Source organism: Manihot esculenta, chromosome 4 (assembly GCF_001659605.2).
Source record: "Manihot esculenta cultivar AM560-2 chromosome 4, M.esculenta_v8, whole genome shotgun sequence".
Lineage (NCBI taxonomy): Eukaryota > Viridiplantae > Streptophyta > Magnoliopsida > Malpighiales > Euphorbiaceae > Manihot > Manihot esculenta.
This window is the reverse complement of record NC_035164.2, coordinates 31377324-31404281: the sequence shown is the minus strand read 5'-3', so window position 1 is coordinate 31404281 and position 26958 is coordinate 31377324. Positions and strand designations below refer to the sequence as shown.

The window sequence follows — 26958 nt, the reverse complement described above, 5'->3', positions numbered from 1 at the left end:
GGTATTTATGTTGTGCTTTTTTACTAATTATTTTTTTATTTTTATTTTAATTTGTAGTCTAAAATAAGATATTATGATTTGTTATCTATTAATTAATGATTTCAAGTGATTAAAAATCTATATAGAATAAAAAATATTTTGATCTTCTTATAACCGAAATAAACTCGTATAAAAAATATTATTATTTAAAATAGTTTTATATTGTTTTATATAATAATATTATAAAAAAATTTAAATGCTCTCGCAAATGACTAATTTGAAATAAACCATTTCAAAATATTACAAAATTTTAAAAACTTTGAAAAAAAAAAGAAATTAAAAAAACAATCTTTTATGATTTGGATGTGATGGCAGATTATCAGCTGTGAATATAAATACGGGGAGCAGTAGTGAATGAGAGCATCACATTTTTCCAAAATGGAGCTGGCTAACTTAGCAAAGTGGTTATTGTTGGGTCTTTTCATTCTGTGTGTTCAAATCCATGGAAATGAGACTGATAAACTTGCTTTGCTCAAGTTCAAAGAAGCAATAAGTGCTGGTGATCCAAATCAACTCTTGGATTCATGGAATGACTCTCTCCCATTTTGCAATTGGTTTGGAATCACATGCAGTCGCCGTCATCAGAGAGTCAAATCCTTGGATTTGGAAGGGCAGAATTTATTTGGAACAATCTCACCTTATATTGGCAACCTGAGTTTTCTTCGAGTCATCAACCTCCAAAACAACAGTTTCCATGGTGAAATTCCACAAGAAGTTGGCAGCTTGTTTCGCCTGGAAGAATTGTTTCTCAACAACAATACTTTAGCAGGCGAAATTCCAATCAACTTAACTCGATGTTCCAAGCTCATGTTTCTTGATTTGGGTTGGAATTATCATGTATCAGGAAAAATCCCAGCTGAACTTGGTTCTTTAACTAAGCTTCAGACTCTTAATCTTTTTGCAAACAACCTGACAGGAGAAATCCCAGCTTCCTTGGGCAACCTTTCATCGCTCACTTTCTTTTGTGTATCGTGTAACAGATTGTTGGGAAATATTCCTGACGATTTGGGCAAATTAACAAGCTTAACAGTTCTTTATGTTGGAGCAAATCAACTATCTGGCACAATTCCTCTGCCCCTCTTCAATATCTCCTCCATCAGAAAGTTTTCTGTCATACAAAATCAACTCCATGGGAATCTGCCAGAAAACTTAGGCATCACTCTCCCAAATCTCATATTTTTCTCAGTTGGGAACAATAATTTCTCTGGGACAATTCCAAATTCTCTATTCAATGCTTCTCATCTGGAAATAGTTAATCTTGGTTGGAGTAACTTTGTTGGACAAGTTCCAATGAATTTAGGAAATCTTAAAAACCTCTGGCGGCTAAGACTTCATGGAAATGCTCTGGGAAGTAATTCAACCAATGACTTAGCTTTTCTAGACTCTTTGACAAACTGTACCAAGATGAAAATCTTGGATTTGGGTAGAAACAATTTTGGAGGTGTTTTACCAAATTCTGTAGCAAATTTGTCAACCGAATTTGATCTGTTCTATATTGGGGAGAATCAAATCACAGGCACCATTCCTGCAGGGTTAGAGAATCTCATCAAGTTAACTGGAATAGCCCTGCATAATAATCTTCTTTCAGGCGTCTTCCCCAATTACTTTGGGAAGTTTCAGAAACTACAATCGTTGAGTTTAGGTGGAAATAGGTTGTCCGGAGAGATTCCATCCTCCATCGGAAACCTTACACATTTGCTTGAACTCTACTTACCAGACAACAATTTTCAGGGAAGCATTCCTTCAAGCATTGGAAATTGCCAAAATTTGTATTTCTTAGACATTTCACAGAACCATCTGAATGGAGTTATACCCCCTGAGATTTTACTTGTTCGTTCCTTCACAAGATTACTGAGTTTATCTCAAAACTCTTTAACTGGAGTCCTGCCTTTTGAAGTAGGGAAGCTATCAAATATAGGAGCACTAGATTTCTCAGAAAACAATCTTTCAGGCCAAATTCCTGCAACAATTGGAGATTGCTTGAGCTTGGAATTCCTTTATCTGCAAGGGAATTCATTTCAAGGGACCATCCCTCCATCTTTAGCTTCCCTGAGAGGCCTTCAATATTTAGATCTTTCACGAAACAAGTTGACAGGGCGAATTCCGAAAGATCTACAGGACATTCCATATTTACTTTTCCTGAATCTTTCTTTCAATGATCTTGAGGGTGAAGTACCAACTGGAGGAGTTTTCAGAAATGCAAGTGCTGTATCATTAATTGGTAATGATAAGCTTTGCGGCGGTGTCTCAGAACTCAATCTACCAAAATGCCCGAACAAGAGAGGAGGGTTGTTTTTTCATAAGCTGGAAATTATACTAACTGTAATGCCTGTGTGTATCTTATTGACATTAGCCTTTCTTTTTGTTTATTGGAAAAGAAATCCAAAGCAGAAGTCATCTTCTTCATCCTCAATGATGAAGCAATTTCTGAAGGTATCTTATGGAGATATTTGTCGTGCAACGAATGGATTCTCTCCGGAAAATTTGATCGGATCTGGCAGCTTCGGCTCTGTGTATAAAGGATTTCTAGATCAAGTTGAAAGACCAGTAGCGGTTAAAGTTCTCAAGCTTGAACATAAGGGTGCTTCCAAGAGCTTTATTTCTGAATGCATTGTGTTGAGGAATATCAGACACCGAAATCTTGTGAAGATGTTGACATGTTGCTCAAGCATGGATTACAAACTTAATGATTTCAAAGCTCTAATCCTTGAATTCATGGGAAATGGGAGCTTGGAGAAGTGGTTGCATCCTGAAATAGAAGGCAAAAATCAATCATGGAATTTAAACTTGCTTCAGAGATTAAATGTTGCCGTCGATGTGGCCTCGGCCTTGCAATATCTTCATGAGCAATGTGAAAATCCAATTATTCATTGTGACCTGAAACCCAGCAATGTTCTTTTCGACGACGACATGGTTGCTCATGTATCTGATTTTGGTCTTGCAAGACTCGTTTCAACAAGCAAATCTTCATCTCAAAGCTTGTCTACCACAACTGGAATAAAAGGAACAATCGGTTATGCTCCTCCAGGTACTAACCTGATCCGACTTCTTTCTTTTTGTAGTATCCATCCCACGTCAGTGGAATAAAAAAAATGTAAAGAAAGTGGATTCAAAAGTTATTTGCATTAATTTGAGCCGGGCAATTGATATCAAAGCCACTATGGTTAGAATTTTTTTGCCGGAATGTCTTTTAACAGATTAATAAAATGATGATTCTATGAATTGCAGAATATGGAATGGGTTGTCCAGCATCTAGAGAGGGGGATGTGTATAGCTTTGGAATCCTTGTATTAGAGATGTTCTCAGGAAGAAGACCAACTGATGAAATATTCAAAGATGGCTTAAATCTTCATAGCTTTGTCAAGACAGCATTGCCAGAAAGCCTTATGCAGATTGTTGACCCTAACCTCATCACAGCAGAAACACAAGAAACAAATTCTGGAAGAACAGCAACAGAAGAAGAAAGAGAATTGTCTAACCTGAGCAAGATGAGTGCAAAAGCGCGAAGTTGTGTAGTTTCAGTGCTTGAAATTGGCATTGGCTGTTCAGCAGAATCACCCAAAGGACGAATGAGTATGGAGGATGTTAGCAGACAACTTCATTTGATCAGAAAAACTTTTCTTGGAATCTAATTCCACAATGATACAACAGGTGAACAATTTTTCCTTGTTATCTAGATCCATGAAAACATTTCGTTTTGATAGTTCAAGGACTTTTCATGGCTGATTCTGTCTCTTTCCTTTTGGGTTTTCAGTGCATCCTTGTACTCTTTCATTTGTTAAATCTTTTATTCCAAATAAAGAATTAGTGTTGATCATCATGCAAGTTTTATGAATGTATAGCCAAAGAGCTTTATAACTTAGTTTCTATGAATGTATAGCCAAAATCAAGATCAGCATGGAGAGTTCGGTTGCCCTTTTATTCTTGTCATAAAAATATAATATTTTTGTATTTAAATATAAAAAATAAATTTAAAATTAAAGAATAATAATAATATGAAAAATAATTATTAGAAATGACGACAGGAATTCAAGACGAGAAAAGAAAGGCAGCCATTGATCCAATCCAAGTACGTGATGTAACCGAAATAGGATGAGAACAAATTGTGATCCTAAAATTATATGCCTTAAAATTATTAACTAAATTAAATGATAATTTAATAAATAATATATAAAAGTAAAATTTTTATGAGTAATTTTTTTAAAAATTATTATTTTTTAAATAAAAATTAAAAATTTAAAAATTTACTAAGATATATTCACCATCCAATTAAATTTATTAGTGCAATTATTATTAAATTATTATTTTATTTTTTATTAATTAATTATTTTATATATTATAGTTTCTAGAATATGATTCAAATTTCACACTTGCCTTGTAAATTAAAAAAAAAAATCTAAAGAAATAACTATGACATTTATTAATTTTTAATTTATTTATCTCCAATAAAAAAATTTAAATAATAAAAAAATATTTATAATGTAAAATCGTTCTTGTAAGAAGCTAAAATTCTAAAATATATATATTGATAATTTAATTAATAATTTATTAAATTTATTTTCGTATACACTCGAGTCGTTGCTTATTATTATATGCTCTTCCAATAATAATAAACAAGGACGAATCCTAGCCGTTGCTGCGTTAGAAAAAGACCCGCTTGCTTCCTGCATCTTACTGTCCTCATTAAAATCAAAGGGTACCACTGTTTGACAGTCCACCACTTACTTTGATTTCCCGTGTAAAACAGAACCGATATAATTTGTAAAGCAAAATTAAAAAAAAAAGTCTTTCTAATGTAAATAATTTTTTTTAAAGCAAAACTATTTATTATATTAATAAAATTTTATAAAAAAAATATCATCACAAATGAACAGAAATAATTAAACCTAATAAATTTTTTAACCACTAAAAATTTTTATTTTTATTAAAAATAAAATGAATTGGATTGTACGTGAAAAACCTCTCCACCATATAAAAATTATGAGTGACGGTTGAAATATCTCTAAATATTTTAATAGGAATAACAGTATCTTTTTTTTCATCGATAATCAATTGTCATGAAAAAAAAATAAATTTAAATAAAAAGAAAAGTTGAAAGTATCAAGTTATAAAAAAATTATAAAAAGAAATTTAGGTCGAAAGTATATTGCATCGGGTATGTAAATAAATTTTTAAAATATTTTTTCTCATGTATAAATATTTATAGTTGTTTATTGTTAATTTAATAATAATTCTAATTTTGGAGATGCTTTTATCATCCTCTATTCATTTTTATTTAATTTAAATATATTTTTATTAAATTTTAATATATTAAATAGAAATGAAATATAAATTCAAAGATTTTTTTTTTTAAAAAACGAAACAACAAGAACTATTGCGAATGAACTACAATTAGTTCATTTCACTGATGTAAAATAAAATAGAATTAAATCTAGTTAATTTTTTTATATTTTTTGATCGGAGTTAAATAAATTTAATTAATTTTTTTAAATGAGTCTCTAAATTTTATCTTTAAAGCTAAATAAGTTTAAATTTAGTAAAATATTATTTTTAATAATAAATTATTATTTAATAAAAAGAAAATCTATTTTTATAATTTTAAAATTATTTGCTATTTTCATGTATTTTTTAATTTTTATATTAATTAAAATATTAAATTTTTTTATATAAAAATTATAAAAATAATATTTTATTAATATTATATTGCATCATCTTTTATTTACCTTATATAAAATTAAAACATTGATTTAAAAAATAAATAAATTACACTTCAATCTTTATATTTTAATATAAATAACAGATTAATCTCTATATTTCTAAAATTAAACACTTAAATCCCTATATAATCAATATGTTTAAATTGAATATCATTCCATCCATAATTTCATTATTTAACACAGGCATGAATACTCTCATGAATACTTAAAATCCTTTTTAATGTAGGTGAAGAATCTTATATTATATAAACTATACTTTAATCTCTAAATTTTAATGTAATTAATAAATTAATTTTTATATTTTTAAAATTAAATTTTCAAATCTCGATATTTAATCAATTTAAAATTATAATTTTTCATCTGGTTAAATTTGTAAGTATTTTTAAAGTTTTTAAAATTATAAATATTGAAATATTTGTACGAATGGAAATTAAAAAATAAAAAATATTAAAAATTAATTAAATGAGATATATATAAAAATTAATGGAAATTTAAGTGCTATTTTAAATTAAAAAAAGTAAAATATTTAAATTATAATATACGAAGATAAATTAATCATAGCGAAATATAAATATACATTTTAAAAAATATAAAAATTAATTTATTAATTATATTAAAATTTAAGATTTTCAGTTTATTTATTTTAAAAAGATGATAAATATATTTTATTTTTTTAATAGTAAAAATAGATAAAAAAAAAATTTAATTTAAATGAAAGAGAGATTGAAGTATTCAGGAATTAATCTATTAAAAGTTTAATTGAATTTACTTTCAGAATAAAATTACGAAAAAAAATCTATTATTAATTTTTGAAGCACCTCATTAATTAACATTTCCATCAAAATTAAGGGATCGTTTTACAAATAATAATATTAAATAATTAACTAGCGTCCTAGATTAATTAGTAGTAGAGTCCTAATTTCTTTTTTCTCGAATAGTAGAGTCCTAATTCAAGAACAAGAGTTACGATCATCATCTTGATCCCCGTTGTCGTCTCTAGGAGAACGCAAAGGGAACAGAGGCAACAACTCCGGAGGCTCAGCTCCTCTGGGAGTGCTCAAAGGGCTCGGATGCAGATAAAATCCTTTTTCAGCAATGGCTCTCTCTTCCTCCTCTCTGGGACTACTCCCACGGGAACAAAACTCCTCGCAGGGTGACCTAGGGCTCGTGCGCGCACCAAAGAAGTCCAAAGTCGAAACCGGCGACACCATGAAACCCGCTCGCTGTCTGAACTGCAAGAGATCATGAGGATGCTCGAAGCCGCTGTTAATAGTGGAGCTGCTGTTAAGGTTGATTTGTAAGTTCTTGGCGTTCTGTCTCCTTTCATGAAGCTTGACTGCAGGTCTTTTAGGGCCTGGAATTGCAGATGGTCGACTTGGGTGGTCGGTGAGAGGGAGCTTTTGGGTTGATAGGTCATCGGGCGCTCCGGTGAGTTTTTGAACAATGGTGCGGAAGGTGGATGGGTCGGCTAGTACGAAGGTGGTGTTCGGCGACGACGGGTCAGATCCATAGGAGGGTGAACTGTGGCGCATGGCGGCGGTGTTATTTGAAGTGGAAGCCATGAGAGAGATAATGGGTTGATACTTTGGTCTGGAAGAAATAAAAGAGAGACTTTTTTGGCTATTTGTAGAGTTTCTTCGTTAAACGGTGTCTCATGTTTATTTTAAGATTAATAATAATTCTTGCGGCAAAATCCAAGATTTTTCTGTTATAATATTTTGAGTACAAGGAATGGTTGGTGGTCCCACCTTGACATAAAATTAATTAATACTAATTAAGAATATGCTTAATTAATGAATTGTTCTTAATTATTCTTCAACTCATTAAAAGAAAGGCTAAATCCAAAAGGGTTTTCTCATATGACAACCAAGAAATTCATGTCTTTCAAAGTCCAAATCTCCCACTAATCAAGTGGTAGTAAAAAACAGATAGAAGTTGACTGATGGTGGCAGTGCAGTAATAATGGCCAGAACCAAGCCATCAAAAGCTTGAAAAACTAAAAAGAAATAAATTATTTTTGTAGAGTAGAGATCAAATTTGAAATTGAAGAGTACTGAAGTGATGACATAAATGGAGAATGAGCTGGCATTGAATAATGAGTCATGCGAGGTCAGCGGGAGAGGGTGGCATTGAAACAATAAACGAGGGAGACTGCAGCTGCAAGCAGCCACCAGCAGCAGGACTCCCCTGCAGCTGGTGGTCAGACATTTCAAGGAGTTGTGCGTGTGCGTGTTTCTCTCCTTCTCGATCTCCACCTCAATGGTAATTTTCTTTTTCCCTTTTCTTGCTCTGGCTTTTTTTTCTTCTTCTACTTTTGCGTGAAGAATTGCAGTTTGACATTAGGGAAAGCAAAAGACTTTCCTGAGGACAGGCGTTGTTTCAGGTGCTTTTGGCTGTGCTATTGTTCGTAGTTTGTTTGCTTTACTCATTTATTTTCTTTCTTTGATTGCTTTATTAGGACTCTTCAGTCTTCGTTCCTATTCTCTCTTTCCTCTTCAATGTTGCGCTTGCATCACATAATCTTACTTAATCGATCCTATTAATCATGTAAATCTTTAATAATTAATGTATTCTTCATGTCTCCAACTCCAAGCCTTTCAATCAAACTACCAATTCCTAACCCAAGTTTTTTTTATTTTTTTTTATTTTTTATTAATCTTAATTTATTTAAATAAGAAATTCTGCAATTTTAGAAATAATGAAATTGAGTGGATTCAATTCTCTAACGATAACTTGTCTTGTAGAATATTTGATTGATTCACGAAAGAGCGCGTTTTCTATCAGTTTGAATATTATCCATTATAATACTCAAATTTTCTTTTTTTAGGTGAGATTTATGCGATCGAGTATTACAATTTATTAAAATTTTACGATAAAATTTAATTATATAATAGTATCTCATTATATATTTTGAGCGAATATTATTTCATATATAACAATTCTCCACACTCATAAAATATTTGCATAAATTTCAATTTAAAGCTAAAAATCTAAACGCAAGCTAAAAATATTCACCAAATTAAAACCGTGATTCTCCTATATTTACATGCCATAAATGTCCTAGCATTTTTTAAATATTTATAAATTATTATTTATTTAAATAAATTTATTATGAGTGAATTAAAATAATATGAGTCAAAATAATAGAAATAGTTTAGTAATTATCTTTCTATTATTTACAAGTATAAAATTGTTTTATTTATCATTGATATAAAATAATATTTGAATATTATATAAAATAAAATTAGATAAGAAAAATAATATAATTTGAATATTTTCCCCTACCCTTTGTCGTCTGTATGGTTATATATACTTTTTGTTTCTCAGCATCTCTAATGCTTTCCCCGAAAGCAAATGCAAAAGTTCACGCAACAAGAAAAAACAAAAGGAAATTAATAATAATCATTTTGAAATTAGCAAAATTAGCAATTTAATATCTAAAGATTTTGTTTTTTCAAAATAATGCTTAAATAATTTTTTGTCCCTATGTTGTATATATATATATATATATATTAAATAGAATCCACTCTAATAATTAATATGAATAGTTTTTATTTATATTTAGTATAAATATTATTACTTTGTACCATAAATTCATATAAATTTGATATAAAAAATTATTTTTTATATATGTGTATTTATTTTTCAAAGGTGTATACATTTTTAGATAGCGGTTATTATTTGATAAATTTAATTTGAATCGAATAAATATATTTATTTTTTTAAAGATATATGTACTTTTAAATACCGGTACTTATTTAATAGTTTTAATTTGAATTGAATAAATTAAAAATTAAAATTTTAATATTTATAAAAATCAAATTGAATTAAATTAATTTAATTTGATTCAGTTCAGTTTGATAAATGAAATTTTTAATATACTTTTTTTTAATTTTATTTTTAATATTTTAAAATTTAATTAAAAAATTTCAATTTTAATTATAATCTAATATTTTTATATCATAAAAAAATAATATATTTTTATCACTAATATTTATTTTTTTTAAATTGTTTAAAAATAATTAAAATTTTTAAAATTAAAAATTTAAATAAATAATAATAAAAATTATGGACTAAAATTTTAAATTAATTCAGTTGATTAATTTTTTAATTTAAATTAAATACTGATATATTTAAAATTTTAATTATTTTTTTAATCAGTTGAGTTATTATAAACCCATTTTATTATAAAAACAGAATTTAAAGTTAACTCGTGGGTTATAAGTGGATCATATTAAAATTTGCCTTTTTTTTTATTAAATGTACGCTCAATAAATGCCAGAATCTTTCTAAAATAAAATTGAAAATTGGCATGGGAGATTATAATATCCTAAGAATAATAATTTCCATCTTTCCATTATTTATTAAAAATAATAATATCTTAAGAATATTAATTCTACTTCTTTACTGCCCCATCTGATATTGCTACCCACCACTATTAAAATTTAATAAATTTTATTTTTATAAAAATATAGTTTTTTTGAATGAAATCTGAATATTAATAATATATAATAAATACTAAATTTTTTAACTTTTTTAATATTTATTTTGTCATCTAATAAAAAAACCTCTTATAAATTTCATCTCTCTTCTTTTCTCACTCTTTATCTTTTGTTATTCTTTATTTTGTCAACCTTTCAGTTAGGATAAATGATTACCCACTATCCAAGTTGGCAAACATTTTTTACAAGTTGTTTAACGTCCGTCTCCACATCATCAATAATATGTTTGCAGCTTACTGTTTTTTTTCGCTACTTAAAAATTTCTATAAATTTTATTTGAAAATAAGTTTAATTAAATTTTTATATTTTTTATCAATTAAACCTCTAAACTTTTACTAAGGGATTAAATAAATACGGATCTAACGTAATATTATTTTTTAATAATAAAAAATTAATTTTTAATAATAAAATTAATTTTTGTAATTTTAAAACTTTTTACTAATTTTATGTAATTTTTTTAATTTTTAAGTTAATTAAAATATTGATATTTTCAATTATAAAAAATAATATTTTTATTATAAAAATAATATTATATTAAAAAAATACTATATTAGATCAAAAGTAATTATAACCAAATCTATAACTAAAAATATTATATTAGACTAAGTGATAGCATTGTACATTCAAACACACTTTGACATTTCAAAAAATTTATCAGTTAATATTTCCGTTATTTTGCCAGCAGTTATTTTACTATTTAATTTTAAATAAATTTTATTATTTCCTAACTAATATATTTAAAATTTTATTTTTTTTACTTACAACTCACTCATTAATATTTTCAATTTTAAAAATATATATGCAAACATTTTTTAAATGTTTATCACCATATTAAACTTATGGGTACACATTCAGCTGTATTTGACATCTTAAAAGATTTACTAATTAATTGTTTTGTTAATTTTATCATTAATTATTTTACTATTTAATTTTAAATAATTTTTATTATTTTATAACTAATATATTTAAAAAAATATTTTTCAATTTTAAAAAAATATATGCAAATATTTTTTTAAATGTTTATCACCATATTAAACTTATGGATACACGTTCAAATATATTTTACCATTTAAAAGATTTATTAATTAATTTTTTTTTAATTTTATCATTAATTATTTTACTATTTAATTTTAAATAAATTTTATTATTTCGTAACTAATATATTTAAAAAAATATTTTTCTTATTCACAACTCTAACTATAATATCAAATAAATCAGATGAACTATTTTATTAGATGGATATATATTTAATTTCTAGCAAGAAAAGAAAAAAGAAAAAAAAATTCACTTAAAATTAAAATCATTGACTCACCTGTTTATGGCATTCAAAACATAATGGAAAATTGATTTATCACAAGAGTTGGTGATAAAGAAAGGCCAATGCCTAATGCTGAGAAAATTTTGGCCCTTATAGCATAGTGTAATCCTCCACAAGCATCAGCCTACAAGCATAGACGATCAGTTCCAAAAAGCTGAATGGAAATATAATAAATACAAACATCAACCCAATAAAACCATAACATGCGCCATTCTCTGTTGATTCTGAGGGTTACCATCAACACGAATATGATTGTGACATATGATGCATTGAAACTCCAGTTAAACCACGCCATGTCAACACCACCTTCTTCTTCTTCTTCTTCCTTATCATTTGATGGCGGCGTTGGTGGAACTTCAGCAGCATCACAGCCCCTGTTAACTATTGGTCCACAAAGACCAGGGTTACCTCTGTAACTGCTTTCATCGAAGGTCCCAAATTGGCCTTCATCAGGGATTCTACCTGACAAATTGTTGTATGAAACATTAAAAGTTTCCAAAAAACTCAGGGCAACTAGTTGGCTGGGGATTTCACCGCTCAACTTGTTGAAGCTAAGATCCAAGCTTTCCAAGCTCTCTAAATTTGAAAAACTGATTGGAATATACCCTGATAGGTGATTTTGAGACAAGTTCAACGATAGAATTTCATGGAGGTCTCCAAATTCTGAAGGGATACTCCCATTTAACTCGTTGCATGATAAATCAATACCTGCCAGTAAGTTGACGATGTCACCCTTGTAGGGATTGTATTTATACTTCATTGCAAATTCCACTTCTACTTCTTTTGAAGAAGACATATGAAACAACTCTTCCACCTCAAATTCAAGAGTGCCATCGTATAGAGAATAATAAGAGGTAAAAGGCAAGAAGTCCCCCAAGCTTTTAGGTGTGTACTCAAAATTATTATGTTCTCTCACATTCCCAAATGAGATATTATTAAAGCATGAAGGTATGGAACCAGAAAGCAAGTTACGTGAAAGATCCAATATGCTCACATTTCTCAATTCACAGAGCTGCTCAGGAAGATGACCTCCTAATGGATTCCCTCCCAATGAAAGCACACGCAATTCTGAAAGCTGATCGATCCAAGTTGGAATGTTCCCAGTAAACTTGTTATCCCTCAGGTCAAGTGCCACTAAGCTAGGACTTGTGGAAAGCACGTACGGGATGGAGCCACTTAGACTATTCTTTTGTAGAAATAGAAATTGCAGCCATGGAGAATTGAAACAAGAAGGCAGAGACCCATGCAACCTATTTTCTGACAGGTCTAAAATTCTAAGACTTACCATATTACATAGCTGTAGTGGAATTGTATCTGATAGTTTGTTATTTGACATGTCCAAAACAAATAGTTCGGCTCTGATGCTCGACGACTCTCCTCCTATGGCATTGAAGTTGTTGTTTGATAGATACAAATAATACAAATCGGTACCATTCCCAAGTATACTTCCAGGCAACACTCCTGAGAAATTATTATAGGACAAATCCATGTAACGTAGTTGTCTTATCTCACCAACTGAAGATGGAACGTTTCCATGAAAACTATTCCTTGACATGTTTATATAGCATAGATTTGAGAGAACCAAACCAAATTCCTTAGGGAGTTGACCTGTGATGTTGTTGCTTGAAATTTCTAACTTAACCAAATCTCGATGATTGAAATTTGGCAGCTGAAATGATCCTGCGAATGAGTTGTTCATCAAATTCATAACTTGTAACTTTGAGTTATTCTGCAAGATCCAACTGGGGAATGCTCCAGTCAGCTTATTATGAGAGAGATCAATGAAGTTCATGTCATGCTGATAGAGAAGAAAACTAGGAACTGTTCTAGTTTGGACATTTAAGTGGCAGTTTGACAAGTGAAACAGCTTCAGTTGAAACGTAGGAAACCATGTAGGATTCTGTGTGTCCACTTCAAGCTTACTACTTCCTGAAGAAAGTTCAAATATCTCAAGCTTGGAGTGGTTAGCCAAAGCACTAAATGAGAATAAGCCTTCAAAGTTATTTCCAGAGAGAACTAAACACTCGAGGGACGTAAGTTTAGAAAGGATGGATTCCATGTTGCCAGTGAACTGATTTGATGAGAGATCAAGATACTGGAGGTTGCTTATGTTTCCAAGACATTGAGGAAGTGGGCCTGAGAATTTATTATTTTTGAGATCCAACTCAGTGAGTCTTTTCAATCCACATAATCCTACAATAAGAAAAATGCCTATGAAAATGTTGGAATCACCTTTTCAACATTAATAACCAAGAGGCTTTTTAGTACATTGTTTTATGGGTAGGGTTATACGAAATTACCTTCTGACCCTTCCAAGGAATATCCAACGTTTCCAAGTGTTTCATATTAGCTAATTCTGAGCCATGTGATTGTGCAAAAAGTATAGATTAGAGATCAAATCAATTAAAACGGTGTCGTTCAGAATGGATTAATGTCATAACTGTGCTAGGAGGCAATTGACCAACCATTCCATTGCAGTTAAGAATCAATGTCTTAAGTGATACAAAATTGCTTAGGGCTGACATGGCACTGCCGTTCAAGACATTATAGCTAAGATCTAAAAATTTTAGCCTTTTCAAACTTGATAACCTTTCAAAACCTGCATTTAAATAGCTAATCACTTTACAGTTGATGATTTTTTGACATTTCCATCAATTGGCATAAGCAAAAGAAAGGCTAAGGCCACCTTGATTTAGTTTGCCTGAAAGACAGGAGATCTAGGTAATGAAATTGAAAAGACATGAGATGTGAAGTGAAATTACCTTCCATTGAGAGGCTCTCCAATTCATTGTAACTTAAGTCCAAGGTTTCCAAGTTTTTTAGATCAGCTAATTCTAACACATGTAATGCCTCTAATCAATAAATCATCATATCGCGAATATAAGATACATAATAATAATAATAATAATAATAATAATTTCACTCATAAAAAAATATTATTATTATAGTTGTAAAATTAGTCCTTCAAATTTTAATTTTTATAACAATTAAGTTCCTTTAATTCTTAATTTAAATATTTATAACAATTTAGTCCACTTAATTGGATTGAAATTTTCAATTAACGATTGACTAACAATAAATTTTAAAAAGTGATTATTTTATTAACAAAATAAATTAAATTCAAGAACCGAATTGTTTATTATTAAAAAAATAAGGATTAAAATGTAAATTTTGTTAAACTTTAGGCACTATGCTATAACTTAGCCTATAATTTGAAATCCTAAAAATTCTTCGCATACACTTCTCTTGTTTCAATTCATTCAAAAAGCTCCCACTGTTTGCCTAAAAGAAAGTTCATATTGGATTATCAAATGTTAAAATCCAGTTAGTGTGTGCACCGGAATTGATTCAATTTTCTTTTAATAAAAATAAATTAAATGTAGTATGCATAGTGAACAAATTTTAGAGTATAAAATAAAAACAGATGATGTAGAAAGATGGCGATGTAAGAAACTACCCATGAATGAGAGCCGACCATCCATGTTGTTGCCTCTGAGAATCAAAATCTTGAGTGATACAAGACAACTCAAAGATGATAAACTACTTGTATTAAAGGCGTTTTCACCAAGATCTACAACTTTTAGTTTTTTCAGACTTGATAATCTATCAAAACCTGCATATCATATAGAATATTTTAATAATCACGAGCTATAAAATAAAATAAATAAATAAAATTTCAAGTTTTTTATGTTGAAAACTCATTTAGATTGATGCAGATTCTGGTGGATTGATATGCAAGAAGAGAGAGAGAGCAGGTTTACCTTCCACTGAGAGGCCAGTGATTTCATTACTACTTATCTCCAAAGTTTCCAAGTTTTCCAAATAAGCCAAGTCTGAACCATGTAATTTCGTAAACAAAGAAAAAAAAATTCAGATATCATATTCTATTATTGGGTCATAAATTATGTAGTAAAAGTTATTTCATAAATGAAATAAATATATAATTTATGAATTAATATTAGGTCATTAAGCATTATTACAGTGCCAAGAAACATACCCTTGACAGGGAACAGACCAACCAGGTCGTTGCCACTAAGATTTAAAGTCTTAATTGATGTAAGAATGCCAACAAATGATAAGATACTATTGTTGAAGGAATTGTCACTCAGATCTAAAATCTCTAACTTCTTCAAGCGTAATGCTGCTCTTTCGGAACCTGCATAAACATGTAATTTTGCGTTTGTTATTATTCAAGATATTTTAATATATTTTTTAAAATCAAAATATTAACTAATTGATAAATTTTCTATGAATTAAATAGTAATTTTTTAATAATAATAATAACAAAACTTATATAAAGTATATAAAAATAATAATAATAATAACAAATTATATTAGGTTAAGTGGAATTATAAAAAGAAAAACAAAAATTAAAGATAAATTATAATAATAAAGATAGCGAGTAAGTACCTGCTTTGTCAATCCAACCATTAAACCAATTATTAGAAAAATCAAGACTGAGCAGTTCTTCAAAAGGATAAAACATGGAGAGATTTAAACTGCAAGTAATTCCAAGAGATGAATGCTTTGCTACCCAATAGAGAGAGAGAGATCAACGACACGACGAGAGGTGGAGCTGCACGTGACTCTATCCCAATCACAACAGTCACTGGTTCCATCTTCAACCCATGAATCAAGATTGTCATCAACCTCACAGTTTGATTTCATGAAAGCCTTAAACTCCAGCAAACCTATCCTCTCTTTTTCCAGGCAAGCTCTGGATCCATTCATTTGCAGGAAAATTATAACGAGAAATGCCCATAATGAAAACTTAAAATAGAGCTTTTTCATTTGAAAATCAAGTCACTTAATTATTGCTGAGTTACAGATCATTAAATTTCTCAGCTCCTTCTTGTATACAAACGTCCAGAACGGACAAAAACAAAAGCTTAGTTGAGAAGCTGGCCGGCCGGTTTGATCAGCATAATGGTCTTTATTAACTTTTTAGATAGCCTAATCAGAATATATCATAAATTAAGCAGTCGGCCAGTTTCAACATCGTTAGTATACGATAGTGTTTACGATAAATTACATTTTCGTGTTTGAAATATTATATTTTTCAAAAAAAAAACTTTATTTTAATGATTTATTTTTAAAATTAAAATTCAACTAAATTGAGTTGATTGACACTGATAATTTTTAAATTAAATCATATGAAATATTAAATTATTTTTAATTACTTTCGACATTTTAAAACAATTTAGATTAAAATAATTTACAAAATTTAAATTGCATGAGGAGTCTTCCTAGAGTTGCTGTGAAGGTGAGAAAATGAAGTTTTGTATAGTGTTTAGATATTTAATCTTGAGTCTAGAGTTAAAATAAAAGAAAATTCAGGTTTTTGGTTTGTGTCACGGTTAGGTCTTGAATGAGGGTCTTCTTCACGGCCTGGCTATGAAAATCACTATTTATCTGGATAAAAAAAAACATGTCTTACGGCTAGATTACGAACTCATGATTAGGCCACAAGATATTTTGTTTTTTCTTATTCTTCATATTTTTCTTTATTTTATAATTTGAATGTAAAATTTAATTTTTTTTAAGATCTCTAAATATTTTATATAACTTTCAACTTCAATATAAATGTACTAAATGATCTCTTTTATAAATTTAAAAATAAAAAAATAACAATTAGGAATTTTAGAAACATATGCTTATTGAAGATTGAAAGCATATTGGAATACTCCATCAATTAATCTTGTTGTTTGCATCTTCAAAATTAAAAAAGTTGAGTTTGTTACGAAACATATGAAATACAATTTTCAAGGTCAGGCAGAAAAGGGATAATGCACCCTTATATGGATTATATACACTTTTTTTTATTAAATAATTAAATAATTAGGATATGTATTGAATTTCTACAAAAGAAATAATATTATGCCGTTTATATGAATTATAAACATTATTCCCTTTTGAACTAAAGAAACTATCTAAATTTCATATCTAAAACTTATCTCGTAATTGTTTGAAAGGATCGATTCCAGAAATTTTATCAAACCTTACTTAATTATAGAGTTTCGACCTCTTTTCCAATAAATTAAGTGAATAGATTCTTTCACAATTAATAGTTTTAAACTTTCTAAAAAATATATTTTATTGCTTATAACAACCTATTAAACAAGATTCCGGATATGAAGAGATATTATTAGTACATTTAATATTACCAACTATGAAGAAAATCCATTTATTTATGAACCTCTGCTAGAGAAAATTTGCAGCAGTGATAATGAGTCACCCCAACCATCAGCAAGCTTGGCAGCTTAAGCTGATGAAATATGGTATGAAGTTGATGAGGTTGTCTTTTTCTCAAGCTTCTCAAAATCCTTTTATTATGTTCTTTTTTGGAGTCATCATTGTTTTCTATGTCAATTTTTATTGCCGCTAAAAATTGTGCAGATCCTATCAAAGAATTTTGTATGACATTTTATTTTAATTAATGTACTCTTTTGTATATTAATGGTGATTAAACCTTATTTCTCCCTTTTCCTTCTAACACTCACACCCACTGCTATATTTTAAGAATTAAATAATGGTATTTTAACGAAAGTTATAAAATTTAATCAATAACAATTTAAAGTATTATAAAAAGAATATCTATTTTTTTTTCATTATATATAATAATATATTTTAATAAAAAATTTATTTTATATTTAATATTTTAAATTTAATAATAAAATTAAATAACGTTTTTTAAATTATTACTATTGATTTATGATTAAATTAAAATATATAATATAATAATTTATATCCACCGCTTTGAATTTGTTTTTGCGGCTGTGAATGTTACCATTAAAATAAAATTTTATTTATGAACTTAGATATTAATTGCAGTAAATAAAAACAGGTTTGATAATTTTGGAGGGGATTCTAGAATTTAAGAAAATAAATGTTAATTATTGTGTAGGAGATTTTAATTTTAAATTTTAACAATATTTTTGTATGGAGAATTAAGAACTTGGATCATGTATGAGTTAATTTAATTTCATGGTAATTGATACATAGAAATAACTTTTTATTCTTTCTAATAACTTATTTAAATTGTATAATAAAATTATATTTTATATAGCATAATAATAATTTATCATAAATTTAAAAAATAAATAAATAAAATCTTATAAATATTATTTAAAATTGCCATAAATATATATAGACTCAATTTAGATAAATATTATTATGATATGTCTGGCTCCCATTGCCCTTACTCCATTATCAGTTGAATATTTAAATTTTTAAAATCATAACAATTTAATATTTAAAAATTTAGAGCGGATAAATTAAGTTTGCATATCAAAATTAAATAGTTATGTATTTATAAAAATTAAATTATATATTTGGCTAAATTAATAAGATCGTAATCTGATTTAAAAATTCAAGAATTTTAAAAAAAAAATTTCCTGTAGGAGTTTATGATAAAATAATAATAATTTTTTAATTTATATGAAAAGGTGAAATAGATAAAATTTATGAAATTAAGGAATAATATTTTTGTGGGCATTTGTCCGAATCAGCTTAGAAAATTTATATTGGAAACTAAATGACGGCTTATGATGACTTATAAAAAATAGTTTATATTTTATTTTTTAAATAATTTAATTTTTATATTTAGTGAAAAATAAGAGAATATTAAAAAATGCATTATTCTGACAATAATTAAAATATTTTCTAATTAAAAAGTAAAAGTAAAATATTCTTATATTCTTCCACTACTTAAAAATGAATTATGAAAAAGTATATTTGGGGATCACTCCCTTTCTTTAGAATTTTTCAGAAAATTGATGGAAAATTGTTGGTTACGTTTTGTTTAAAATAAAAAATTTTATAAAAATCTAATTCAATTTATTTTTTATAAAAAATTTTATTTCAAATAGAAGTATTATTTTTTATCTTAGAAAATTTTTATTTTTAAAAAATAAAAAAATTTATTTAATATTTTATTATAAAATTAATTATGCCAAATAAAAAATTAAAAAATAACAGTAAAAATTAAACTTTATTGAATATAAGTGATAATGGGTAGTTGATTTTAACTAATACATCTTTAAGCGTTTGGTAAATTATGCATACATGACTCAATTTATTATATTATTAATAAAATAAATATTAATTTATTATATAATATATATAATAATTAAAAAATTAAATATAATTTTTTTAATACATATACATAATTTTTGTAATATAACAATGAGTATTATAAATATAAAAAAAATATTACAATTGTTCAAATTATTATTTATAGTATTTTTAATTCATTTATTATATTTTATAATTTTAAATAATTTATTGATAAAATTTTAATTTATAAAATTACAATTAATAAATTTTTAAAAGTAATACGATTAAAATAAAAAATAAAAGTCAAACAACTATCAGTGAATAAAAAAAATAAATTTAATTATAGAGTTGATTTAAAATACAGTTGATCTATCAATTATCTTTAAAAAATCTACCAAACACGTCCTTAGCGTAAGCGTATTTTGATGGAGAAATTATACAAATTAAAGGATGGTTTCATGAAATAAAAGGATAAATAAATAACTCTGGTTTAAATAATAATTAATCGTAAATTAAATGACTGCTTATGCTCACTTATAAAAAATCGTTTTACATATATTTTTTAAATAACTTAATTTTTCATTTTTAATAAAAAAAGAGAATATTAAAAATTCATTATATTCTGATAATAATTAAAATATTTTCTAATTAAAAAATAAATTAAATTTGACAATATATATTTCAAATATGTAAAACATAAATGATTACAAAATATATTTAAAAATTTAATATATATATATATATATATATATATTAAAAACTGTTGAGTGTTAGCCGTTAGTGCCACGTATCATGAAAACTTAACTAATAACGGATGAAATTGCGGTGGTCTTATTAGTCTTTGCAAATTGCAAGAAAACACATTTTTCTTTCGATGTGATAGTTTTAAATTCTGGAGGACTTTTCTTCCGCTATTTAAGGGATGTTTACTTTGGACTTTTAAAAAAAAAGTAAATATATTATGTTCATTGATTACCACCATCACCCAATAGAAATTTTCAATCAAATTTCTGCTTTTAACTTCGTGGAATTTTTTTTATTTTTTTTAAAAAAAACCCAAATCGCTAGTTTATCGTCAAATTAAAAAGTCACTAATATTAATTGAGAAGTTGTATTTATTCATCAGACAGTCAAGATTGATAAGCACGTACAAAATTAATGTATATGCGGTCTTTAGAGGAGACTCTGACGTTAACAAGTTTACATGTAGAAAATTTTTGGAAAATTAATCAATTCTTCTTTGAAAATGAGACGTAAAATTATTTTCTTTTGGGAGATTTTTAAAAGGTAGCAAGATTTATATTCCTAAAAAAATGTTTTACTCTTCCAAACATCAATATTTCATATATTAAATGAGAAAAATTGATAAGAAAACTAAAATTTGTTTTTATTATTTAAATTTATTTTTCTGAATTTTTTAAAAATTAAAAAGTAAAATGTTTAAAAATTGAAATATTCAAAAGTCTTGGTATTAAATGATAAGATTGTATAGGCACATAGAAAATTAATGCATTTGTCGTCTTCAAAGGAGACTGACATTAACAACTTTATATGTAGAAAATTCTTGGAAGTGTGTTACACGTTAGTGCCTTTGAAAATATTACAAAATTTAAAAAACTTTGAAAAAAAAAAAAGAAATTAAAAACAATCTTTTATCATTTGGATGTGATGGTAGATTATCAGCTGTGAATATAAATACGGGGAGTAGTAGTGAATGAGAGCATCATATTTTTCCAAAATGGAGCTGGCTAACTTAGCAAAGTGGTTATTGTTGGGTCTTTTCATTCTGTGTGTTCAAATCCATGGAAACAATGGTTGCTTTGAAGTAGAGAGATTGGGTCTCTTAGATTTGAAGGCATCTATTGGATCAGATGGGTTTGACGCTGATCATCCTTTTTCTTCATGGGTTGATGATTCGCTCAGTGATTGTTGTAAATGGGAGCGTGTCACATGCAATTTCACCACTGGTCACGTGGTTGATCTCTCCTTCAACAATTTAAGACAATACGAGGAAAATATTTGGTTTCTAAATCTTTCCATGTTTGAGTCATTTAAGGAGTTAAGAAGTCTTAATTTATCCTATAGTGGAATGGGTGGTTTGATTAATGAGAAAGGTATATATGCTATGGTCTTCTACCTATTTTTTTTTTTTCGTTAATGGATGTACCTGAATTTCATGTAACTAATAACACAAGCCGTATGTACAGGTTCTGATGGATTGAAGAAGCTAGAAATCTTAGATCTTAGTCATAATTATTTAAATAATAGCATCTTACTATCAATGACTACTCTTCCATCGCTTACGACTTTAATTCTTAACGGAAACAATATGAGAGGTTCCTTCCCTAGCAAAGGTATGTTTATCCACATTCATTCACCAATTCTATTAATTATTTGAGCTGTATTTCATCCTAGAATTCAAGTTTTGTACTATTGCATGATGCATAACTAGGCAACTTTGAAATATGTATTGTAATAACATAAAAGCTGTATGGTGCAACAGGTTTTGAAAGATTAGAGGTGTTGGACTTAGGTTATAGTAGCTTCAGTAGTAGTAACTTATCAACATTGGGCACTACTCTTTCATCTCTTAAGCAATTGATTCTTAGTGGGAATTATATGGAAGGTTCCTTCCCTATACAAGGTAGGTATGTTTGATTCTGGGAATATTGGTTTTCTTTCATGGATTTCTTTTTATTGTTTTCTTCTCTTGGTTCAGAATTTAGTAAGCTCAAGAACTTGGAAGTCTTGGATGTGAGTTGGAATTCCTTCAACAATACCATACCAATTCAAGGTAAACTTCATATCACATTCCTACTTCAATGTTGGAATGGGATAATAGCCTATATTTACATGTATATACACTCAGCTAAAATTCAAAGCTCCACAGATTCTATAAAATTCTTCAAGTTTAGCAAATTGAAGTACTTGGATATGTCCCAGAATAACTTCAACGCTGATATATTGAGCTTCTCAAGCAAATTTTCTTCGGTTGAAATTCTAGACTTGTCATCTAATAATTTGGAAGGGCCACTTCCAGACCAAGGTATGCCATCTCCATCTCTTTTTCCACTTTATTAATACAGTACTAGAGATTTTTTTTATTTATCTTTTTGGTATTCAACTCATTTTTCTTATTCGTATTCTCTAACGCAGACTTATTTCAACTTAAAAATTTAACGGTTCTCAGTTTTAATGGGAACAGATTGAATGGAAGTCTGCCAATACGTGGTAAATAAATATAATTTAATTTTTCTAGTATATTAAGAGATACGGAAATAAAAATTAATATCTTAATATAGTATTTTGATATTTTGTATTTCTAATTTCTTGTAGGTATTGTTAATTTATAACATCAATAATTTTTACTCCTCCAGGTTTGTGCAGCTTGACAAAACTTCAAGAGTTAGATCTCAGCCATAATGATTTTGGAGGCAGTCTTCTTCCATGCCTACAAAATTTTACATCTCTGAGATTTTTAGATCTGTCCGGGAACCAATTCACAGGGCACATTCCTTCATCTTGGTTAGCCAGCCTCCACTCTCTGAAATTTATTGATCTCAGCTTCAATCTTTTTGAGGGCCAATTTTCATTCAATGCATTTGCTGACAATTCCAACCTTGATGTGGTTAAATTCGCAAGTGATAACAACCAATTTGAGGTTGTGAGTAAATACCCTGGTTGGATTCCATCATTCCAGTTGAAAGTTCTTGTCTTGCAAAATTGTGCCCTTGACAGTATTCCTGAGTTTCTCTTTCACCAGTTCAAATTGAAAGCCATCGACTTCGCTAACAACAAAATAAAAGGAAGTTTTCCCATGTGGTTGCTTGAGAACAATACAGAACTGGACATTCTGACTCTTAGGAATAACAGTTTCAAGGGTCAAATACACATGCCAACCTACACTAACTTCAATATTACCGAGTTTGATGTTTCAGACAATCAATTTGTTGGGCAGCTTCAAGATATTGGTGGACAGATATTTCCCAACATGAAGTTTCTCAATTTGTCCAAAAATGGCTTTCAAGGTGATTTTCGTTTCTCACCTGGCTACAACTGCAAATTGATAAGTTTGGATTTGTCTTTTAACAACTTCTCTGGAGATGTACCAGAACCACTGATTTCAAGTTGCACCTCTTTGGAAGTTCTAAGGTTATCGAGTAATAACTTTCATGGTCAAATATTCACCGCTCGATTTAAACTTACTTCATTAAATATTTTGCAATTGAATGATAATCAATTCGAGGGAACTCTATCAAGTTTAGTCTTTCAGATTCCTACATTGTACATGTTAGATCTTAGCAACAACAGCTTTCATGGTGAGATTCCACTCTGGACGAATCACATGGTACAAGCGTCTTATGTAGACCTTTCTCAAAATCACTTTAAAGGTCAGATTTCATGTGAAATTTTGTTAGCTGGAAGTCACGTAGACCTTTCTCACAACTATCTTTCTGGATCATTACCTTCTTGCTTTAACGTACAACATATATTGTATCTAGGAGGTCCTCTACATGTGAATTTGCAAGGTAATAGATTGACTGGAGCAATACCAGAAGCTTTTCTCAATTCTTCATATTTGTTGACATTAAACTTGAGAGATAACGAGTTATCCGGTAGCCTTCCCAATAAATTTGTTACATTTCCAAATTTACGGGTTCTTTTATTAGGAGGAAATCATTTAAATGGCTCCATTCCAAGTGGTTTGTGCCAACTGAATAAAATCAGCTTATTGGATCTTTCAAGGAATTATTTTTCTGGGTCCATACCCCACTGTTTGTATAATCTCTCCTTTGGAAACAATAATTGGCCTAATGATCAGTTCAGCTTGCCAACTGGGCTTTGGACCGAAACAGACAATGTTTATAGTGAAAGTCTCCTACACATGGAGGAGTACTCCATCGGTTATGATATTCGCACCTTCAAGGTTGAAGAAGTTGAGTTTGTCACAAAACATATGAAGTATGCCTTTAAGGGTGACATTCTCAACTATTTGTTTGGACTAGATTTGTCAGATAACAATCTTGAAGGTCAGATTCCATACCAGCTAGGAAAGCTATCTCAACTTCGTGCCTTAAACTTATCCCACAATTGCTTGACAGGATCCATTCCAGCATCTTTGTCAAACCTTACTCAATTAGAAAGCTTCGACCTCTCTCATAACAAATTAAGCGGACAGATTCCTTCACAATTGATAGCTTTACACTTTCTAGCAGTATTTTCTGTTGCCTACAATAATTTATCAGGCAAGATTCCAGATATGAAGGGGCAGTTTAGCACATTTGACAACACCAGCTACGAAGGGAATCCATTTCTTTGTGGAGCTCTGCTAGAGAAAAATTGCAGCAGTGACAATGAGCCATCAGCAAGTTTGGGACATAAAGCTGATGGAAAATGGTATGAAGTTGATGAGGTAGTCTTTTTTTCAAGCTTCTGTGGATCATTTATCATGTTCTTTTTGGGAGTCATCATTGTTCTCTATGTCAATCCTTACTGGCGACAAAAATTATGCTATCCTATGGAAGAATTCATGTTTTCATGTTATTACTTTTTGTATGATATATTATTTTAATCGATGTACTCTTCTAGTCTTTTGTATCATCAATGGTGATTAGATTTATCGCTCTCTCTTCTTCTAAGGCTGACAACCTTACATTGCCATTTATCTAAGTTTTGTTTACATATTGCAATTAGAAGAACAAAACATGTTTGATAATATTAGAGGAAATTCTGGATTATTTAAATTGTAATTGATATAGAGAAATAACTTTTTTTTTCCCTTCTGATAATGTATTTAAATTATTTAAGATAGTTGTATCTTGTGTAGTGCATTAATAATCTTGATATATGCTGCCAGAAATAAAATAATATTTATAAAATTTTATAGTTTAAAGAAAAATTAAATTATTTTACAGAAAATTATTATTATTTTTAAAAAGAGAAATTTATTTTTTATATTTTAAAAATATTATTAACATATCTATATATAAATTTATTAATATATTTTATTTTTAAATTAAAATTAAATAATAAAAAATAAATTATTTCTATAAAAAATATTTTTAAATTTATTTCTAGCCATTAAATCAAGTCAGCTTAACGTGTTTTAGGATTGTTCGCTCACTTAAGAACTTAAGTTATTTTAAAAAAATCAATTCAAAATTGTTCGCTCACTTAAGAACTTACTTTCAAGTGATTTAATTTTTTTTCAAATTAACTATTTAGTTGCTTATTTATTAGTTAGTTTTTTTATTTTAAAAAAAATATTAAAATATTTTTAATATTTTAAAAATTTTATTAATTAATTTTAACTATTAAATATTATAAAAAAATCTAAATATTTTTAACAAAAAAATTCATTAATAAATTTTTTAAAAATATAAGAAATCATTAATAAATTTTTTAAAATTATAAAAATTAAATAATAAAATATTTAATGGTTAAAATTAATGAATAAATTAATTAATAGATTTTTTTTTTAAAACAAAACGAACATTTTAATGTATAATTTGGCTGTAATTATTTCGATAATAAACTTTATGTGGGCCTATGTATTGGATAATGATTCTTCAATACCAACTTTAATTTGGTTGAAACTAATTTGCTTTGCTCACTGCTGATTATGTTTTCCTTTTCTTGTGCTAATTATTATTATTATTTTTTCTAAAAATATATTCTTATGACTAATCATGACAAATTATATTATTTTCTGTAGATAGATTATTCAATTATATACTTTTTTTATAAATGCAAAATATAAATATGTGATATATTTTATTTATAAATTTAATGAAAAGAAAGACTTTTACATTCTGACCAGTCAATAAGTTTTGGCGAAGGAATTTCTTCCAAGTGTGATCTAAAACAGCTCTCCTGGTTGGAAAAATGACTGGTTAGTAGTTGAGTAATTATAAATTTAATAAAATAATTATTTTATTAATAAAATTAAATTAAATTCAAAGACTAATTTATGTACTAATAAAAAAGTAGGGATTAAATTATGAGTGTTGTTAAATTTCATATACTATAATGTAAATTACCCTAAAAAATATATAACTAAGGATATGATGATGGACAACTAGTTATGAATATAAGTAAGGATGGAGTAGGAGTGATCAATGTAAGAGCATCATAGTTTGAAATGGAGTTGGCTAATATAGCAAAGTGGTTAGTGTTGGTGCTTTTGATGCTGTTGCTGCAAATCCATAGAAACAATGGTTGCTTTGAAGAGGAGAGATTGAGTCTCTTAGATTTCAAGGGTTTTGTTGGATCAGATGGGTCTGATGCAGACCATCTTCTTCCTTCATGGGTTGATGATTCACTCAGT

At 28.1% G+C, this 26958-nt stretch overlaps 4 protein-coding genes across 5 annotated transcripts; 2 read left to right on the top strand and 2 right to left on the bottom strand.

Moving 5' to 3' along the window:
* Positions 1-417: 417 nt before the first annotated feature.
* Positions 418-3853, top strand: LOC110607816 (probable LRR receptor-like serine/threonine-protein kinase At3g47570). The gene is made up of 2 exons (XM_043955631.1): positions 418-3067; positions 3268-3853. The coding sequence occupies exons 1-2, from the start codon at positions 418-420 to the stop codon at positions 3669-3671; spliced, it is 3054 nt and encodes a 1017-aa protein (XP_043811566.1). The 3' UTR covers positions 3672-3853.
* A 2688-nt stretch (positions 3854-6541) lies between these two features.
* LOC122723546 (VQ motif-containing protein 11-like) lies at positions 6542-7410 on the bottom strand. Its single transcript, XM_043956047.1, has one exon. It carries the CDS (start codon positions 7316-7318, stop codon positions 6707-6709), a length of 612 nt encoding a protein of 203 aa, XP_043811982.1. The 5' UTR covers positions 7319-7410; the 3' UTR covers positions 6542-6706.
* Positions 7411-11566: 4156 nt separating this feature from the next.
* Positions 11567-16367, bottom strand: LOC110612657 (receptor-like protein 56). Its single transcript, XM_043956048.1, is given in 5 exon segments — positions 11567-13769; positions 14339-14410; positions 15034-15189; positions 15987-16109; positions 16112-16367. Coding segments are annotated over 5 exon segments (2676 nt in total). The 3' UTR covers positions 11567-11700.
* A 5006-nt stretch (positions 16368-21373) lies between these two features.
* On the top strand, positions 21374-25305 carry LOC110612982 (receptor-like protein 13). 2 transcript variants are annotated; one of them, XM_021753867.2, is made up of 7 exons: positions 21374-21745; positions 21839-21985; positions 22135-22275; positions 22351-22425; positions 22522-22677; positions 22788-22862; positions 23009-25305. In XM_021753867.2, exons 1-7 carry the CDS (start codon positions 21670-21672, stop codon positions 25201-25203), a joined length of 2865 nt encoding a protein of 954 aa, XP_021609559.2. In that variant the 5' UTR covers positions 21374-21669; the 3' UTR covers positions 25204-25305. The 2 variants fall into 2 exon arrangements, with proteins under 2 accessions (XP_021609559.2, XP_021609557.2); XM_021753865.2 differs by having other exon boundaries at positions 22351-22677.
* Positions 25306-26958: the final 1653 nt, after the last annotated feature.

Excerpts from the sequence above, each read along its gene's own strand:
- LOC110607816 (XM_043955631.1), top strand. The coding sequence starts at position 418 with ATGGAGCTGGCTAACTTAGCAAAGTGGTTATTGTTGGGTCTTTTCATT. Across the intron at positions 3,068-3,267 it reads AATCGGTTATGCTCCTCCAG|AATATGGAATGGGTTGTCCA; the intron begins GTACTAACCTGA and ends TATGAATTGCAG.
- LOC122723546 (XM_043956047.1), bottom strand. The coding sequence starts at position 7,318 with ATGGCTTCCACTTCAAATAACACCGCCGCCATGCGCCACAGTTCACCC.
- LOC110612982 (XM_021753865.2), top strand. The coding sequence starts at position 21,670 with ATGTTTGAGTCATTTAAGGAGTTAAGAAGTCTTAATTTATCCTATAGT. Across the intron at positions 22,678-22,787 it reads AGGGCCACTTCCAGACCAAG|ACTTATTTCAACTTAAAAAT; the intron begins GTATGCCATCTC and ends TCTCTAACGCAG. Across the intron at positions 22,863-23,008 it reads TGGAAGTCTGCCAATACGTG|GTTTGTGCAGCTTGACAAAA; the intron begins GTAAATAAATAT and ends TTACTCCTCCAG.